Raw genomic sequence first — 18,647 nt, forward strand, 5'->3', positions numbered from 1 at the left:
GGCCTGATCTAGTGTTTCTAAACGCAGGCTGTAAACTAGACCTTCGTGGTGACGTGCAGCGTAATGTGAAATCTTCAGCTCCAGACTAAACGCAGTAAGTGGATTTAACTGGGGCTGGACATGGGCTGGACAGACAACGGGCAATGGGCAATGTGATGTAAAACAGTGGTCCCTCCCTGAGCTTTTTCCTCCTGCAGACCAATATTATCTGTGTAACCGGGGGCAGTGAGTATGGGAGGCGCACAAGCTAGTGTTTGGATCACGTTTCTACAACGTGGAGATTGCCCCGCACAGCGCTCTTCAACACCAGAGCCAGTGGTGTGTTCTCTTTCTCTCGGACACGGCCAATGTTTAACTCACAGTGGAATAAAGTTTGTAGTATGTACTTAGAGAGCTTGAAAATGCTGAATGAAGTACATGAGGCCATGTGCGATGTTAATTTGCAAGCACTGCACAAGTGCTTGTTGCAGTGACGCCTCAGTCAACCCCTTCTTTCTAAGCCATTCCCCCGCGTTTGTTTGTAAGATGTCACACCGGTCTGTGCTGTTGTGCCAGGCAAAATATCGGGCTCTATGAGTCTCAGCCTGGTGCACTGTGCAGACAGAAAACACTGACCAACATTACCAGCTCTGCTCTGTCCATGTGCAGATAGAGTGAGGGGAGAGAAAACTCCTGTTTAACCTGCGCCTCTGCCGAGGTGCAGCGTTTCGGCATCAGGTGATAGCGAGAGAGAACAGGGCGCGATGCTGGTCTCTTCTCTTGTGTTTAGCGAAGGAAATAAGTGTTGTGAAGTTTGAGCTGGTCTCTAAATAACATAAGTGATACGGGCAAACGGTAATCCTGCATTCTTTCTAGTGGTTATATACGGCATACATCTAAGCGTATCACGTTGTCTACACTACTGATGTTTAGACAAGATATTCATTTATAGATCCACATTTAAATAAATTATATAGTCAAATACAGTACCTGATGTGATATTTCCTGTGGCCCAGATGTGATGCCCAGTATCCAGATCTCCAAAAGCGATAACCGTCCATCTCTTTGCGACTATCACAAAAAGGTGTGTAGCCGTAGGGTGCACCCTCCAAGTCTAAATCTCTCAACTGCTTTAGATCAGCTCGCACGATCTAGATTTATCCGAAAAAACATATTTTTCCGTCAAATATTTATGCAGCGTTATCCATGTCCCACTGCACACTTTCTTACCTGGTCAGCATCCACGAAAATGATCTTGTCCACAGCTAACGGAAACAGAACGTCTAAAAAGAGGATTTTGTAGCCCCAGATAATGCGCTGCTTCTCAGTCTGTTGGTGGAGCCAGCGGGGCCATTTGTACTGCACTAATTCATACTGAAAACCATACGACTGGGCCATATGATGGATGGTCTCCTAAAAAACACCACAGAGGTTCATTTAAAAAGATACAATAGTTTTCAAGATACATTTGTAATAAAAGTGTCGAGTACAAAAGGGCTGCTGTAGGGCTGCTGTATCACAAAGTCACTGAGGTCTTCCATCTGACTGAGATTCGATAGACACTTTTTTTTGCTAACACAGCCTAAAAACTTGTGAACTACCCTTTGTCTTTACAGTCAGTGACATAATTTGGGGGGGGAAATGTCAAAGCTAAAACACACAAGGTCCAAAGGTTTGTATTGATTTGAGAAGTGCAGCCTTTACCTTAAAATACGGTGAGAGATAATTCTTGAGAAACCAAAACTTGACAGGTGTCTGGGTGTGCCGAAGGACAGACAGCATCATTATTCTAAAAACGAGGCGAGACCGGGTCAGGACGAGTGAAGGTGAGGAACTAAACAGCAGAATTTTGAATGAAAAGAAAAAAAAACAGTGTGCCCCACCTCAGAAACCGTTCATACAAATGCCCAGAGGCAACCGAGAAGATGTTCAGAACATCTTCTTTCTTCTTGTCTGCGTCGTCCTTCTTAGAGCCGGCGCCAGTGAGGCTATGGAGGAGCCCATAATACAAAAGTTAGCTATTTTGACTTGGGCAGCTTTGTAAAAAAGAAGTCTACTTTATAAACAAGCCATGCATAAAGTTGTACTAAAACAGTGTCGTACAACTTCAAATTATTCAACTTCAAAATATATTAACAAAAAATACTAAATGATTAAGCACAAAATCAAGTCAATATACTTGCAAGCAACTGAGGTTAATTTATATCACAACTCAGCAGTAAACAATTGATTGAGCAGACATTCATACTAAAGGTGGATCTGATAACACCAAGTAATTAAGAGCCCAGGGCCAATGTCAAATATTTCTTGGTGATATCAGATCGACCCATACTGAACTTGACATTGGTCACCATATTAAACACACTGTAAACCCGATCAAAGCACTGTTAGAAAGATGTAGCTCTCAATGCAAAGCACATAATGTGTACAAAAATCAGTCTCAGTGCTGGGGACACTAGTGTCTGCAGTCAAACCGGTGTCCAACACAGAGGCTTTAACAAAACACAAATGAGGGACAGGAAAGCAGACCAAGGGTACAAGGGGAGTAAATAAATCCTTGAGAATTCATTATGCTACTGTGGTTTTGCAGTACTACAAAGCTAGTTGACTTTAAATTGAAAGCAAGCAAGTCTATGTGGCATACATGCTGATCACTTAACTGGGTCAACAGCAGACAATGTGCAACTCCTTTAGTCTACCGGGCCTATGCTACATTTTTTCACAGGTTTAGTGTAATCGGTTAAAGCAGTACTAAGTAACTTGTTTAACTTAAAAGAACTATACAGAGTTTAAACATGTTAAAATTAAGTATTTTCCTCCCCCTATATGTTCCACAATGTCCTAATGTGTAGAAAGAGCTCAGACCTGTTCACCACAACTTCCTCTAAAATCCTGCACTGTCACTCAAAAAGGTGTTAATTCGGGTCCGAAGTGCTGTCATGCACGAGCTTAATATAGAAGTTGCAGTTACACATAAGACCTGAGGTGGCAGGAGTGAGTATAAAATGACGAACTTGCACCTAGCCCCTTTAAATGATTTTCGTAGTCCCTCTGGAGGCAATACAAGTGTTAATGGGATGATTGGGGGGTCTTTCATCTCCTCCTAGTGTCTCTGGCCAGAAAACCACAATTGCAACTTCGCTGCCACCGGATAGGAGTCACCAATACACACTAATGAAATCACAAAGAAGAAGCTAACAGGCTAACGGGCAAAGCTAACTGCGGGCTAGCGCCACTTAAACAGTATTTATAGCCAAGAAAAAAATGATATCCATTGTGTAATTGGATGTACAATATCTCTCTCTCCCTTTGTCTTTTCTGTCAGCGTAGTATTTACTCTCACGAACAATTAATGAGTAAAAAACGCAACATGCTACGACACCTGCAGTGGCGCTTATGGCCTTGAGTTCCTTAGTACTGCTTTAAGTCGTTTGGTGTATTTCAGAGAAAAAAAGACTTGAGAGGTAATTTAGCATTGTCTGCAGCAAATCTCAACCATATGCATTGTATTTGTTCATTCAAACACTAGAGATGGACTTTAAGTGTAACTCATAGGGGTTTGGAAATGTGTCTGAAATGGACTGGTCAGTACCAGTTCTTGATCAACATATCTCTGAAAAAATTCAACTTTACTTCTCAAAACTTAAATTTAATGGAATATTTTGAAAAATATCACAAAATGCAATATTCACTTTTCTAATTGTTTTCCTTCAGATTCAAATATTCTATTGTCAATCTTTTGGTCACACTTTGGTCGTAATTCATTTTTTCCCCCCCTCCAATCCAATAAATTTAAACGCTGTATGCTATTTAAGGATCCAAACTTTTCAAAGAAGCCGCTGGAGACTATATGTGCTTACTGATGCCTAGTTTCACCTCACCAAATCTTTGGAGGTGTTAGATCAATACATGTCTGCAGGCTTGCCCTTTAAAATGAATCACTGCCAGCGTTCAGCGGTTACCAATGAACTCGGGTGTATTGAGATATCTTTCCTTTCACGGCGAAAAGGAAACTTGTCATGTTTGAAAAATTGTTTGACTTTGGTTAGAGTTGAAGTCTGAACATGTGGGGTGAAAAGTACACCGAGGAGTCTGTAAACATAACACCTTAGTTAGAAAGAATAATTGAGCTTCAAAAACTTCTGCTCTCCAAAAATACGGAGGAAAAACCAATTTCTATGTAAAACACTTCTGCGTCTACTGCGGGGAAACTTTATCTTGAGTGTGATAGTATAAGACAGTTATGCTAAAATCCCCTCTGGCCAGATACTGAGGGCCCACCAAACTTCCAAATTTCCCACAATAATAGTTTCTGTTGCAATTATAAATATTTAACTCCATTGCGTCGAAGAGAAAGAAAAAGCAAAGAAAACTCGACCATGAAGTTTAAATAAAGTCTGATTTATAACAACGGGGAGTGTTTTGTTTATGTTTTTTTCATTGATATGTCTTGTCTCGGCTCCACTCAGTTTGTACAGTGAAGTCTTGTTTAACTTCGATAAGAGCCACCAAGCAACATAGAGGAGCTTAGCACAATAATGGTTCAGTTCAAAGAAGAAAGTATTGTTGTGAGAGTCACAAAAAAAAAAATCTGACTTATAATTTTGTGTCTAATTCTACAGACAATAAATGAGAAACTACACCATAACATACATACAAGAAATAATGACTTAACCATTTAACCCCCACCTGAACTGAGCACATTTTCTTTTTTGGCTTTACCCAAATCTAAAAGCTTCTTGAAAAAAAGCGTCAAAATTAACCGATAAAAGGGCGACAAAAAAGTGACAAAAAAGCGACAAAGGAACAACAAAAATGTGACAGAAACGCAACAAAAAATTGTCAAGAAAGTAACAAATAAGTGACAAAAAGGTGTCAAAGAAGCAACAAAAGAGCGACAAAAATGTGCCTGAAAAGCAACAATAATGCCACAAAAAAGTGACTGAAGAACAACAAAAAGGTGACAAAAAAAAGAGATGAAACAGTAACAAAAACATGCAAAAAAAATGTACGAAAACAAGCAAAAATGTGACAAAAACGCGGCGGCGACGCAACAAAAATGTTACGATCAGTTTCGTAGGTCTTAGCCTTCAAATGAGGCCTTTAGCTCTGCAGTCAAGAAGCTTTTAGATTTGGGTAAAGCCAAACTAGAGAATAATGTGCTAGGGGATGACACACAGACACATTCATGCTTTGGATCAGGGTGTCCAAACAATGGCCCACGGGCCAACTGTGGCCCATGGCCCACTTTTAAATGGCCCTCTGCAAGTTCTAAAAATCTAATATATATATATATATATTTTTTTGCGTTATTGAATATTTATATAAAATAAATGAAAATCCATTAATGGAAAGCTGTGATGAAGGCTGTTTTATTTTTTACTTTAAGCATAATCAATTAAAAAGCATAGCTAACATTTTATTGAATTTGCTAAGTTTAATACAATAGAGGTGAAGTTATATATCTGACCTCTACTGAGTGAGGCCCAGTTGTTTGTATATTTTCTGTATGTGGCCCACAGTTAAAAAAGTTTGGACGCCCCAGCTTTAGACTTATTCACAGTGGGAAATAATAATGATACTCAAGTAGAAGTAAAAAGGCACTGTGAGGAAAAACCTGTACTTCAGTAAATGTAACTGAATACTACCAGCCTCTGCTTACGGTACATGCCCAGCTGGCCATGAAGAAGCCTCAGAGCTGCCAGTATGTGTAAAACAGTGCGCACAACACAACCAGGGCATATGCCATTACATTACAAAAACCTGAGCCAATAAACACTGCATGCTAATGACTCGCACACAGAAGTGTTAGATGCGTTCCAGCGGCACAGCCTACCTTTTCTCTAAAGTGCTCCAAACACTTGAAAAAGCAGGCATTAAAAGTGAGGAGACAGGATCACACAGTTAGGAGGTGTCAGGAACACGCACACACAGAGACAGGCGGAGACAGACATTTAACAACCACGCACATACCTACAGAAGCACATATTTTTTGCAATATTAGATCTTACAGCATAATATCGCAGCAGGGATCCTGGGGATGAATAAGATCTCCTGAAACCCCAATGAATAGATGAAATACAGGACATGGCCCACCAGCTAAGCCCCTGACTGAGGTAATGGGTGAGCCCGGGGAACACTTTAAGATGAGCTGCTACACGTTAGAATAGATTAACTACCTTGCAATGGAGTCCCAAATGCCTCCGCTTTCAGTTGATTCACTCAAAAGATCTTCATTGATTTTATCAGCTTTTTTCTGCACCTGAGATTAGATGAGAAGTTGTTTGATTATGAAGGAAAACATATATATACAGTATATTTCAAAAGAAAATAGTCATACTTACTCGGACTTTGATAATCTTGCTGTGGAAGCTATTAAGTACAACAATCACATCGCCAGCATCTGCAGGAGAATCAGTGCCATCGTGCCTGGAAAAAGTGGAGAGAAAAAAAAGATCATTACTCACAGGTTTTGAGATTTGTAAGCCATATTTATACGGTACAAACGGTAGGGACAATTGCAGGTCCTTCATTCCCATCGATATCAGACCATATCAGTATAGTTACTGAAAGGTGGATTAAACTTTATATAAGCAAAGACATTTTGAGCAAAACCTGAGACAGTGCCACTTTTATCATCAGCTCTCACCACAATTGTAAATATTTATATAATCTGTTTCTTTGCATTACAATTGTTACATTGATATTTTTGTTCTTCTCAAACATAACATTCCTTGTATATCTTTATGCTTCATGGCTGTTTAAATGTAACATTTTTTCACCATCTGCACCTTACTGTGTTGTACAAGCTAAAATTTCACTGTAAGATCAATTAAGTTCTATCTTATTGCTTTCTTATCAGTAAAAATGTGCATAAGGCAAATGTACAAATCGTCTTATGGTTAAGGTTTCTGCCATTGCTGCACATATGGCAGAACACTGTTCTCTCCTCAGTGTCATGGGATCGAGTCCTGGCTCTGACAATCTCCCCACTCTTAATCCCCTTTCACTGAAAGACCAAAGATCCTTTTAAAAATAAAAATAACCCCCTATCTAACACTGTGGAACACAATTCTGCTCAAAAGAGACATGTTCTGACACATAAAACAAAAAAGCTGTGCACTGGCCTATCACTGTATAGGTGACAATTGATTCGGACAGTATACATTCTGCTTTGTCAGGTCGGATTATTCAGGGTCAAAACAGTGCAGAGCAAGAGTCTCTGATACCAATGGAACTAAAGCACTGAACTGAAAAGCCTAACCGTATCACTTTGATGAATGTCCTCTCCTGATCCATATTAGGAATAAGTGCGTTTTCCTCTTTTGCCTAAGTGCTGCTTGCGCGATGGCCCTCTTCTGTCACTGGCTGAAACTGAGCTTTTATGGTCCATGTTAGAGAGCACTGGAGATCAATCTGTATTCCTGCTTGGAGGAGCGAAAGAACTGGCCATCTCATTCATCGCTGTCAGGGCACAGAGTAGCAGTGGCACTAGGGAAGGTGCAGTGCACGAGGCGGAAGCAGGCTGGAGGGACAAGCGAGCGCGGACACTCCCACAAGGCTGCGATGGGCCACCTAACCAGAGCAGAGCGCCGCTAACCACAAGAATAATGACACTGCCAAGGTGAAAAATGACATCACCTCTTAGCTTCACCTGGAGGATTGGGGGAATAAATCTTGGCCTGTCTGATATGATTTCAGAGGAACCAAAGGCTATATGTGTCCTAAATCTAGTGTGAGGATGGCATGGCAAAGACAACGTCAGTGGTTACAGAGAACATTTCCTCTCGTACTTAATGAGATAAAAGAACAGGTTTTAGATTGGGTCTGATTGCGACTTAACTGAGGGAGGTTTTGTTCTTATTCAGGCTACTTCACTGAATCAGGAATCAGATCTTAAGAAAGTCAAGTTGAACCACAAAACTTACAGAAGTACATGAGAAAGTCCGAAGCCCACCAAGGCACAGCACTGTTACGGTTTGTCCGGGGAAATTACAAAACACCAACGCATTGTGTTGAGTAAATGCAGCCTTTGACTCCTACGCGGTCCAACTCTGAAACACTCTGCTGCTGATATTGTGCGCTTTGAGGTGGATGGCATGGCAGGTGACCAGCTGAATCATCTCCCCGCTCTGTCTTCTCTTTAATAGCAGCCCTTTCCTCCTACCTGTCTCTCTCCCCTCTGCGCAGAGCACAACTCCCTGCACTCATCAAAACCTTGAGCCGCTACAGTGTCAGCAGCTCTGTGTTTCCATAGTGATGGGTTTCATAGGCTCTACTTTAAAAGGGAAAAAATGTACCTGAAAACAACCTTGATGCAGAGCTATGGATCAATCCAGTAATCAGAATATTGGGCAATCAAAAGTGATATGCTTCAAAGCAGTGTGAAAGTCAAGGGTTTAAAGATACAGTAAAAACACCTACGCCAAAATCTGATAGATGTCTTCTGATCTCCCTTTACGTAACCGCAGGATCCACGCGCCAGGATTGGCTTTCAGTTGGAAATACCCCTGTTGAGTTTGAAACAACACGATGTCAGTACTTAAAACCTGCAGTCCTCCTCGTATGCATTCAGAATTGTTAAGCCACTGACCAGGTTTGCCATGACAATGGTGTCATACATTAGTGGGTTCTGGCTCATGCCCAAAGTGAACTGCAGTCCGCGGGGAGGCTGCCCGGTTGAAAGGTCAAAGCAGTGGCCTTCCAGTAAAAGGTGCTCCAATTCGTATTCTGCAGAGACAACTCCACTCACCTGCAGTGACAAACAGGTTTCACTAACCATAAATAAATGGGATTGTGCAAAAGTCGAGGCAATGAAAGAAGTGTAAAAAATAAGTGCCAGGGAACCAGGGGAAAAACGCCCATATTACCAACAATTTTTCTTTCAATCATTATTTGTAAACCCCCCCCCCCCCCCAACCAATCAAGCAACTACCAACACAGACAAACAGAAGAAAGTAATAGCATTAAAGGAACAGCAAATTTATAAAACAGCAGTGAACCTCCTGCAGGTGAATGTTGTCCAGGTCGTGTGGGCTGTTGACGGCCTGCACCATCCAGCTCTCGGGGGTGATCATGTTGAGGGTGAGGAGGGGACTTTCGGGGAGGTCCGCAAAACGCGCCGCTGGTCCTGCGGAAACCGTATCGTTGGCCAAGAACTTCACGTCGGGGTCCAAAACGAAACGATAAAAGCTAGGAAAGCAACATACAGACGACAGTGAGAAACAAGAACATGTTTTGTTATTCATGAACAACTTCAAGGAACGAAAATGACGACAAGTTGTGCAACAGTCTTCAGGACAAAGCGGTGTCTACAAGTGAAGCCTCTACATTATTAGTGTACATTTTTCAGCAGTGAAAACAGAACTTTTATGTTCACTCGCCCCTATGCTTGTGTAGGCTCTCAGTTGTCCAGGAATTATACATATCGTCTTCTAATTGTTATGCAAATGCTCGCCTTCAAGAAGTCCCCCAAAACTGACTGAGGAGTTTGAATGGGTGTAGAAAGTGCGACTGAAAATAAACATTACCCATTCTAATTAATCTTATTCTGATGTTTATTAGCCCATAACGGTAATATTTATAATTCATAGGGAGATTTTGTGCTAAATTGTTCTTCTCTTAAAATAACTTAAATGAGGACTCCTGGGTAAAAGAATATAAGACAAATCGGTGGTGAGATTGGGCTTGAGCGTGATCTAATTAATTTGACTGCTGAGAAGGCCCACTCCACTCCTGTGAAGCCGGTGGACATAAAGTAACCAGCATGCCAGTTTCTTCTGCTGTCTGACCACTGCGTAAGGAGCTTGAGTGAATCTACTGATGCGCAACACAACAATGAAGGCGTGGTGTATCCCTGGGGAGAACCGTTCACATGAAGCAGAGAGGATCTACTGTAGAATGGCTATGTCCGCTACAAATGCATGTAGGACTCCTCACACTCAAACAGCCCTAAGAAATACGACAATAATATAATTTGACTTGTGTTTTGTAACAGTATGAGCGGTTCAATCCCTCTTCAAAGCATTTTTTGCAGAGCTGCGGTTTTGGGTTGTGCCACATCTGCGAACACTGTAAGCAATTTGCCAGTAGAAGCACGGGGAGGCCCAGAGCAATAAGATGCTGTTATTAAGCAGATCGCATCTGTGCAGTGTAATCTTACAAAGGGAAGCCACGAGGCAGGGCTTGTGAAGTCTGCAGTGGTCAGAACAAACACACCAAAGACGAAAATTTAATTACCGACCGAGTTAGCGCTTACCTCTTGAGGGGCATTTCAGATAACTTGGATTTGCAATTCATGAACACCTGCAGCCTCATGTTGACCACTTGGCTGAGCACCTGCGAAAATAAGGAGGTCAATAAGGCAGCTTAAGAGGTCACCATTACGGGAACAAACTGACAAAAGGTTAACTGCTAAATAGACCAGTGCCATTACTTTACGCCCTCTGTTGGAAAATGTGCACTGTGATGGTTTTTGGAGAATTAGTGACGCACACAGATAAAAGGTTTCCTCCCCAAAAATATTTTATGGACATGATGAGTCATCCTCACACTTACAAGTTCACCTGTCTCTGACAAGTGAGACATCCAAATAAATATATTTTACACATCACTCAAATCACTCTAATTGGCTACCTAAAATAACTGGCTTTCAAAACTATGAAATGTGATCATTATTAGTGCAAGTACTGTATAAAAGGTAGAAATGCAGAATTACAGAAATCTCACTATGACTTACATTAAGCAAAGACGACATCTTCTGTGCCGCTCTAGTGAGGGGGTCAACAATAGCCACGACATCATAGAAGACCTCATTTTCACGTGGAGACAGGTGGAGAACACTAAAGATGGAGACAATATAACATTATTACCATATTTTCCATACTATAAGTCGCTCTGGAGTATAAGTCACACCAGCCTTGGCAACTATTAGGGCATGGAGGCGTAACTGTACCATTGACGAGCCTCTCCCGGTAGCACGTTGTTCAAGCATCCATTTGCGAACTCATTCTAGCTGTGGCCATTGAGCTTTTGCCCGTGATTAGCTTTTTTGTTTTTTTCTTCATTGCAGTATGATTAACCTCTGCTTTTCGCCAGTCCCTCACAAGTTTCTCGCTCACTCCAAACTTTACCGTTTTTTATTTTTTATTTTCAGTGGTACAGTAAGTAAGTGCTTTATTTGTCACATGTACAAATGTACATGGGTAACAGATACTGGTACACAACCCTAGAGTCTCTAGCGGCTGTCGGTGTGAAAATAACAAACGTGAAATTATATATTTTGATGTATAAGTCGCTGCTGAGTATAAGTCGTAACCCCAGCCAAACTGTGAAAAAAAGTGTGACTTATAGTCCGGAAAATACAGCAGAAGGGGAGTCTGTAGGTCAATACAGAAAGCCTCACCTGTGTTTGTCCTTCAGGAAGTGCACATCCCTTCTGACCTCTCCTTTAGGGGCCGCATTTAGGAGGGCATCCACTTTCATGACTAAGTCAGTGGCCCTGTACGAGGAGAGGTGTATCGAGATTATGTTATGAACACATTGGAATTTTTACCAAATTACAATAAACAAAATACTGGAAAGAAATGTTTTCCAGAAAACTGCCTAAAAGAAATATTTGATTATTTTGATTAAAACGAAATTCAAACATACTGCTTTGACTTGACCCCCATCTCTTGCACCTTGGTTTTCACTTTTTCTGCAGAACCGCTCAGAGAAATCTTTTCCAACAAGAAGAAATCATCTACAGTGAACTCTTCCTGTTCATTAAACGGGCTGAGAATCTGCAACAATGAAGATGAGTCAGCGCTGTAATTTACGCTTAACCAGGGTTTGTCCTCAAGCAAAACTGAATAACTGAGCTATTCAGGTATCTGCGTGGATTAAACTTGGATAACAAAGAAAGGAACAGTGTTTAGCAAACTCACTCTGCCGTTACTGATGACTGCCCGCACTCCGGGACCGAGCTTCAACACTTCGTGACAGAAGAGCTGCTGGCTCTCAATGAAATCCACTTCCATTGTGTTGAACTTTTTCTCAAAGGCATCGTCATCCATCCCCTGAAAAGAATAAAAGCAAAAATTCAAATAAATACCATAGCATTAAAGGCATTATTGTCACTCATGCTAACTAGCCTTGAATTTGTAACTTTATCTGAATGCTTTTTTAGACTGTCATTTTTGTATTTTATATCTTCTTGTCCTTCTTGGTGGCATGACTTCCTTTTATAAATCCCTTGAATTATTGCACCTATCTCCATAAGCACAAAGTGGTGACCAGATTCTCCAAATCATACAGAAGAAAAGGAGTGATCTTAAAATATTCAAACAATTAAAATCCAGCATTGACATACAACAGCCGAAATTAAACAGTAAATGTCATTTCAAAATCATTTCTATGGAGTTTGAGGGGAAAACGGTTATCATAATGGGAGTGGCAAATAAAAGGCTGAGAACCTGTGCAGTCTGTAACAATCTGCAAAATTTACCTTTGATAACTATATTTGAAAATTTGAAGTACTTATATGTAAAGATACAAATGTAATGAGACTAATAAGACCAGGGTTACTCACATTTGTTATCTGCCGTACACTGGGCCTCATTATGCATTTGCTGTAGCCTGTATGATCAATGGGAAGTGCTGTGTATGTATTTATAATCATATTCATATTGACTCAGCCCCTTTGCAAATCCATTGCATTTCTCAAACATAAAATATTTCAGCCAGCAAAACAACCTGTCAGAAATGCACACGTGATAATAAAAATCAATTCCTAATTAATATAGGAAACTCTTAATTAAACCGCGTCCATTTTTGTCTGTAACAAATTAGGTGCGGGAGAGGGGGGGGAGGTTCGGGGGTTGGGTTATTACTTTCTGGAACATTTCCCTTCTCAGGAGAACAGGTGAAATACCAATAATGTCAGCACACTCCAGTCAGCAAGTCTGTCTGCCAGCCAATAATAAACTCATATCCCCTGACTGTGGTTCTCCGCGCCCACAGCCAGCTCCTACCTGTCTTCCCCTTTCTATTTCCAGCCCCTCCATTGTTTAAGGGCGGTAATTGAAGGGCAGTTTGTTATGGTTGTTCCCTGATGTAACCCGCGCCGTATAAGTTATCCAGGTGGGAGAGATGGGAGCGACACTAGCCCTCCTGTCAGCAGTTGATTTGTTGATTAGCGCCTTAGACACACTCTCCGCTCCCCGCGCTGGTGGGCGGATGCTCCTCACAGCGCTGTAGGTTGTGGCGTGCTTACGGAAGCAGAGATGGTCATGCTTGGCTAAACACATGCGGCGCGTCAAACAGCGAGCGGTACCTGGGCTATTCAGCGGCTCCCAGACGCCAGGCACGCACGGGCGGCTTAGAGCGCAGGACTCAGCAAGAAGAGCCAGACTTTGAGTTGGCTCGTGTGACGATCCGAGTGGAACTGACAGGCAGTGGGGTCGCTCGCTGGGATATCCATGTGTGCTCACAATGTATTCTGTGAACTGGTGTTCAGGAGAGAGCTAAATGATAGGCTCATCCATCATCTTTACTAGCTACACACTTCGACTGAGTGAAGCCAACTGTTGCAACACAAACCTATTACTTTTGTTTGTTTGAGCATAGCTTGTTACTTGCAAAGATGCACAATCTCTGTGATTTTAAGTTTGCCAACAGACTTGTCTCTTTGGGTTCATCATTTGTTGAAGCATTTGATTTATTCTGATCTCCTCAAAAAGAAAATTAAAAAATCTACTGTAAATGAACATGGGTAGATCTTGCTTAACAGCAAAAATGTCCTGGATTCGATCCTGGGCCAGGATTCTCACTTTTTCTGTCTCCCTTTTACCACTAAAGGCATCTACAATGGAGTTTGCCAGGGGTCGGGACAATCTGAAATCTCAGTGAAATCATTCTAGCTAAATAATGATTTTTTTTTTTTTTTAAACGTCTACCTTTTGTGGTTTTAGAGCATCTACAATTAAGTTACATGTACACACTACCTTACTTGCTTCATTAGTACACAAATGAAACTAATACTAAATAAAAGCCAACAAAAAGCTTTTGAAACGTGTTCTTCATGCTGCTTACCTTTAGTAAAAGCTCTTTCATCTTGTTGCCTTTCTGTAAGAGCTGGCTGCTCTCCTCTTTCAGAAGTTTTAGCACAAATTCTACTGCAACCTTCTTCTTCTGGGTGAGGAGTGCAGCCCAGATTGCCCGATAGAGCACAGTGTTCTCTTCTGTAAGTTTTCCTTTAGGGTTGTCGATCACGCCAACACGTGCTCCATGACTGGCTTTCTGCTTTCACAAAACCATCAAAACACAAATAAATCAGCCCAACTGACAGATATGTTGGCTTCTACATTCATTGACTTTGGTGTAATTGTCGGATCCAAGATAAAGGTTTCCTTTGATGCACAGAAAAAAGTTTATTAAAGTTGGGTGAATTATACATGATTCATACTCACCACATGTTTCAAAGCATTGATTAACAGCTTTCTTCCTGAAACCTTGTCAAAATCGCCGACGACCCACAGAGTAACAGCATTCACCTCATTTGAATCTGAAATGAAAGACCGAAATAATTGTGCTGAAATAGCTGAAACAGAATCCATGATATATAGTTATTAAATGTGTTAGAACGGTGTATTATAACATAAACTGTCAGGCCGCAATTAGAAAGTGACACTCAGGCGCAGGCACAGTTGGCTGGACTCAGAGTCTCAGCGGGGAAATCTGGTTCTGATGACCATTTAGACTGTTGGCCAAAAGCCAGGCAGCAAACCCAGCAATTACCTTGCTGGAGGCACAACCTGCCTGCCTTAACAAAGGTCAAATTTCACACTTTTGGTGCCAGTAGTCAAGAGTAGATTGAATTTTTGTTTTGCTGCATATTGGTTTGGGGCTTGGGTATGAAAGGAACGTTTTATTGAACACATAAAGCAATGCACTACCTAGAGGGTTATCTGTAAAATGTAATATATGGAGAAGTAATTATCAGTAGTAAGTATTCACATTTTTACAGACAACAAATGAAATATTTTATGGTAGTTCTGACCACTAAACACCCTCGACAGTGGCCAGCTGACATACTATACAAGCAAGTGCAATCACAAACCCATATATCATTTGTTTTAATTAATACATTCATACGCTTTGTTGATGACCAGAAATCTGTGGTGAAATTACACACAATACAAATGATTAACACGCCTGCACGACTTACCACTAGTTGAAAAGTACTTCATTCTTTTAGCCACCACAGCCGTCTTGTCTCTCGAGTCCAGATAAGAAAACATTGCAGTGTCCTCCCAGTCATGTACCACTGCGGAAAAAGAGACATTCACCAGTGTCGTGAGGTTGGCAGAGATTAAATCAATAGCGCCCGGGTTCAGAGAGTGTTACTTGGATTGGCGGTGAAATCGAGGTACTTCCGGTCACTGCTTAAAATAATGGAGTTCATCCTGGGGACTACGTTGGCCTGCTCCATCAGATAGTCCACCACATCGCCGCCTTCCGACAACTGACCCTTGAAACACAGAAAAAGGATTGAGAGTCTCAGTCTGATGCACCTTGCAAAGCTGAAATGTTTTGTGTACCATAAAGACGGCCCTCTGGAAAGCATTGGTGGTGTCCATGATGCGCTGCAGGAGAATCGTCTCAAGTTCGTCTGGGTCCATCTCGTCTAGGCCGAGCGGGACTCCGTTAAATAAAGCAAGAGGGAGAGCACCGAGGCCACTTTTCTTATAAAAGAGTGCTCCATCCTAAAACCCAAGATGAAAATGACACAGTTAAAATTTGACATTGATAACCTAGAAAAAAAAGAAAAAAACACCGCAGTGCCTGACCTACTGCAATGACTATTATTGATGTAAGAGCACTGGAGTTCATATTCCTTGACATGATCCCATTCCCATAATTGGTAGATTAAAGCAGAACTAAGTAACTCTTGCCCCTAGAGGCCATAAGTGCCACTGCAGGTGTCATAATGTTGCGTTTTGTTTACATTTTCCGTTAGAGTAAGTACTACACTGACAGGGAGAGAGGGATATTGTACATCCAATTACACAATGATGTCACTTTTTTCGCTTAAACTTGGCTGTAAATACTGTTTAAGTGGCGCTAGCCCACAGCTAGCTTTGCCCGTTAGCCTGTTAGCTTTTTCTTCGTGATTCCATTAGTGTGTATTGCGCCTCCGACACCAGAGACACCAGAGGGAGACACCAGAGGGAGATGAAAAAATCATCCCATTAACACTTACCCCCAGAGGGACTACGGAAAGGATTTATTAAGGTAAACAAGTTACTTATGTCCACTTGTCTGCCATCTATTGAGCCCAATTCACAAAACTGAAATTATGTATTGTGGGTAAAATATATCACATTGGAACAGATGTGGCTACAATAGCTCATCCACATCGAAACCAGACTACATGTGCATCATGTTCTTCTATGGACCACATAGAGGGTCACAGTCACCCGGATGTCTCAACTTTTCCAGCTTTCAACACATCGACTTTGAGGAAAACATGTTCAATATTGAAACTTGCATCCTACACTAGCAGCTGATAGAGTCTCACTCATTCGTAGTAATATGTTTCAGCTACATTATTCGTTTGCTTGAAAGAGATACATGGCATTTCTTACCTTTCTCCTTTCATCGTATTCCGAATCTTCGCCAAGTATCCTCTCAGCATTGGCTTTGGGGAATTTTCTCTTGAGGTAAGCAGAGATTGTATCCACAGACAGCGTCTCCCCTGCGTCTACGTTGGTGTACAGCTGTAAGAAGGAGCCAGAACAAATTTGTCTATCGCTACCTTCCAATTCACTGCCACCGTCAATAACTTCTAACTTGAAAGGTCTGAAAGGGACGAGATGTAAAATCCTGCTGACTCTTCTGGCCTAATAATGTCTCAATCCGCAGCATAAGATGAGTCATAACAAAAAAAAGCCTCTGAAGCATAGGGGTATGGGAAGGGGAAGTGTGTGTTGCTTTATTTTTCAACATAGTGCGTGCTAAAACAACAGATTTATGTACTTACAGAGACTATGGACTGTAGAGCCTGGGATAAATCATATTCATCTGCGATGTAATTTAGTAGCCTGTAAAATCCCACCCCTGCGTCAGAGAAGCCATCAATCTCATCTTTGGTGTTGACAACAAACACAAATCCAATCCTACACAAGGCAAAAACAAGTATTCAATTTGCAGGTGATAAGAGAGTTACGACGGAGGGAAGATTATAAATACCGTGGGTGAGACGCACAGACAGGTGTTAAAGGTGGAGGAATTACCAGCACTAACCTCAGGGGGATCTTGTGCTTGTAAAAAAGCTCTGCCAGTTTCATTAGCTCCACGCTTTCCTCCTGCACCGGATCAAGGAATAAGACCTGACAAAAGAGATAAAAGCTTCAACCAAAAAACTAGACTCACCATTTTCAGAAAGGATAGGGTGCTACTAGTGTCCTTATTTTACATGATATTGATTTTGCACTGACTTCTAGTACAGAATAAAAAAAATAAAACAATACAGCATTGGAGGATCAGCATGATCATTCATTGTTTGTAATAATAATAATAATAATAATAATAATAATAAAAAATCAGATCAGGATACGGCCTTTTGACGTCTTAACCCCCACATGAACTGACACATTTTTTTCCAGTTTGGCTTTACCCAAGTCTAAAAGCGTACTGAAAAAAGCATCAAAATAGCGACAAAAATGAGATGAAAACAAGGATGGAAAAAGTAATGAAAAAGTCACATAAACACTTTCAAAATGTGACAAAAACACGGCAAAAGAGCAACAAAAACACTGCTGGAAAAAGAACAATAACACAACCAAATAAGCGGCAAAAACACCACTAAAGAGTGATGAAAACAAAAGGCAAGTTTATTTATACCGCGCATTTCGTACACAAGGCAACTCAAAACAGCAAAAAAAAAGAAAGCCACGAAAGAGCAAGAAATAAATGACCAAAACGCAACAAAAATCAACAAAAACACAACAAAAGAACTACCAAAAAAAGTACAATCATTTTAGTAGGCGCTCAGTGCATTTAGCATTTAGCAGCCAACTGAAAGTAATTCCATAAACTTCTTCTTCCTGTAATTTTATGTTGCAAACTTTTAAATACATTCCTGTTCTGTAAAGCACTTTGAATTACTTGGATACAAATTGTGCTCTACAAATGAATTAGCCCATTACGAATTGATAATGAATTTCTGAATTTTAATTAATTTGAATGTTCCATGTGTTCCAGTCAAACCATCTCAAGGAGTAAATCATTTTTCATGAAACGGTAAATATATGTGATCACAGCATCTGATCTGTTGACATTGTTATGGTATGATAGAACAAAATAAGATTTGCAGATTTTTGTTGTTGAACTGCCTCTTACCAAGTTAAAGAAATTGCGTCTAATTTGCCGTATAACTCCAGGAAACGTGGCTCTGAGCAGTTCTTGCACTCCCGAAGGCCAGCTGCGGTACATGGGGTCATTCTCAATGTCATTTATCCACTGAAAAACAAAACAAAAAAAACAGATGAAAGATACCCTTTATGAGCCACTTGTGCCATTGTTATGCATAATGTTGCACACAAGTACAGCCAAGTAAGGCAACTGAGTTCAGTTCACTGTAATGTCAAGTAAATGCTTTTCCTCAGGCATGTTGGACTTATTTC

The 18,647-nt window shown here is 41.0% G+C and overlaps 1 protein-coding gene across 2 annotated transcripts in view; it reads right to left on the reverse strand.

Moving 5' to 3' along the window:
- uggt2 (UDP-glucose glycoprotein glucosyltransferase 2) overlaps positions 1-18,647 on the reverse strand; it is a 28,103-nt gene that overhangs the window by 2,617 nt on the left and 6,839 nt on the right. The window contains exons 14-37 of one of the 2 annotated variants that reach the window (XM_079563211.1): positions 18,364-18,483; positions 17,266-17,351; positions 17,003-17,138; positions 16,608-16,739; positions 15,561-15,725; positions 15,367-15,490; positions 15,188-15,286; positions 14,430-14,524; positions 14,053-14,259; positions 11,907-12,038; positions 11,632-11,762; positions 11,384-11,479; positions 10,718-10,820; positions 10,238-10,317; positions 8,982-9,171; positions 8,573-8,731; positions 8,404-8,489; positions 6,324-6,408; positions 6,159-6,241; positions 5,816-5,839; positions 1,863-1,967; positions 1,684-1,768; positions 1,210-1,392; positions 970-1,130 (exon numbers count right to left, since the gene is read on the reverse strand). In XM_079563211.1, coding sequence (XP_079419337.1) covers positions 970-1,130; positions 1,210-1,392; positions 1,684-1,768; positions 1,863-1,967; positions 5,816-5,839; positions 6,159-6,241; positions 6,324-6,408; positions 8,404-8,489; positions 8,573-8,731; positions 8,982-9,171; positions 10,238-10,317; positions 10,718-10,820; positions 11,384-11,479; positions 11,632-11,762; positions 11,907-12,038; positions 14,053-14,259; positions 14,430-14,524; positions 15,188-15,286; positions 15,367-15,490; positions 15,561-15,725; positions 16,608-16,739; positions 17,003-17,138; positions 17,266-17,351; positions 18,364-18,483 — 2,867 coding nt within the window. The remainder of the gene's footprint in view (positions 1-969; positions 1,131-1,209; positions 1,393-1,683; positions 1,769-1,862; positions 1,968-5,815; positions 5,840-6,158; positions 6,242-6,323; positions 6,409-8,403; positions 8,490-8,572; positions 8,732-8,981; positions 9,172-10,237; positions 10,318-10,717; positions 10,821-11,383; positions 11,480-11,631; positions 11,763-11,906; positions 12,039-14,052; positions 14,260-14,429; positions 14,525-15,187; positions 15,287-15,366; positions 15,491-15,560; positions 15,726-16,607; positions 16,740-17,002; positions 17,139-17,265; positions 17,352-18,363; positions 18,484-18,647) is intronic. The other variant, XM_079563212.1, reaches the window with a different exon arrangement.

The sequence above is a fragment of the Gobius niger genome (genome assembly GCF_951799975.1).
Source record: "Gobius niger genome assembly, chromosome: 9".
Taxonomy (NCBI): domain Eukaryota; kingdom Metazoa; phylum Chordata; class Actinopteri; order Gobiiformes; family Gobiidae; genus Gobius; species Gobius niger.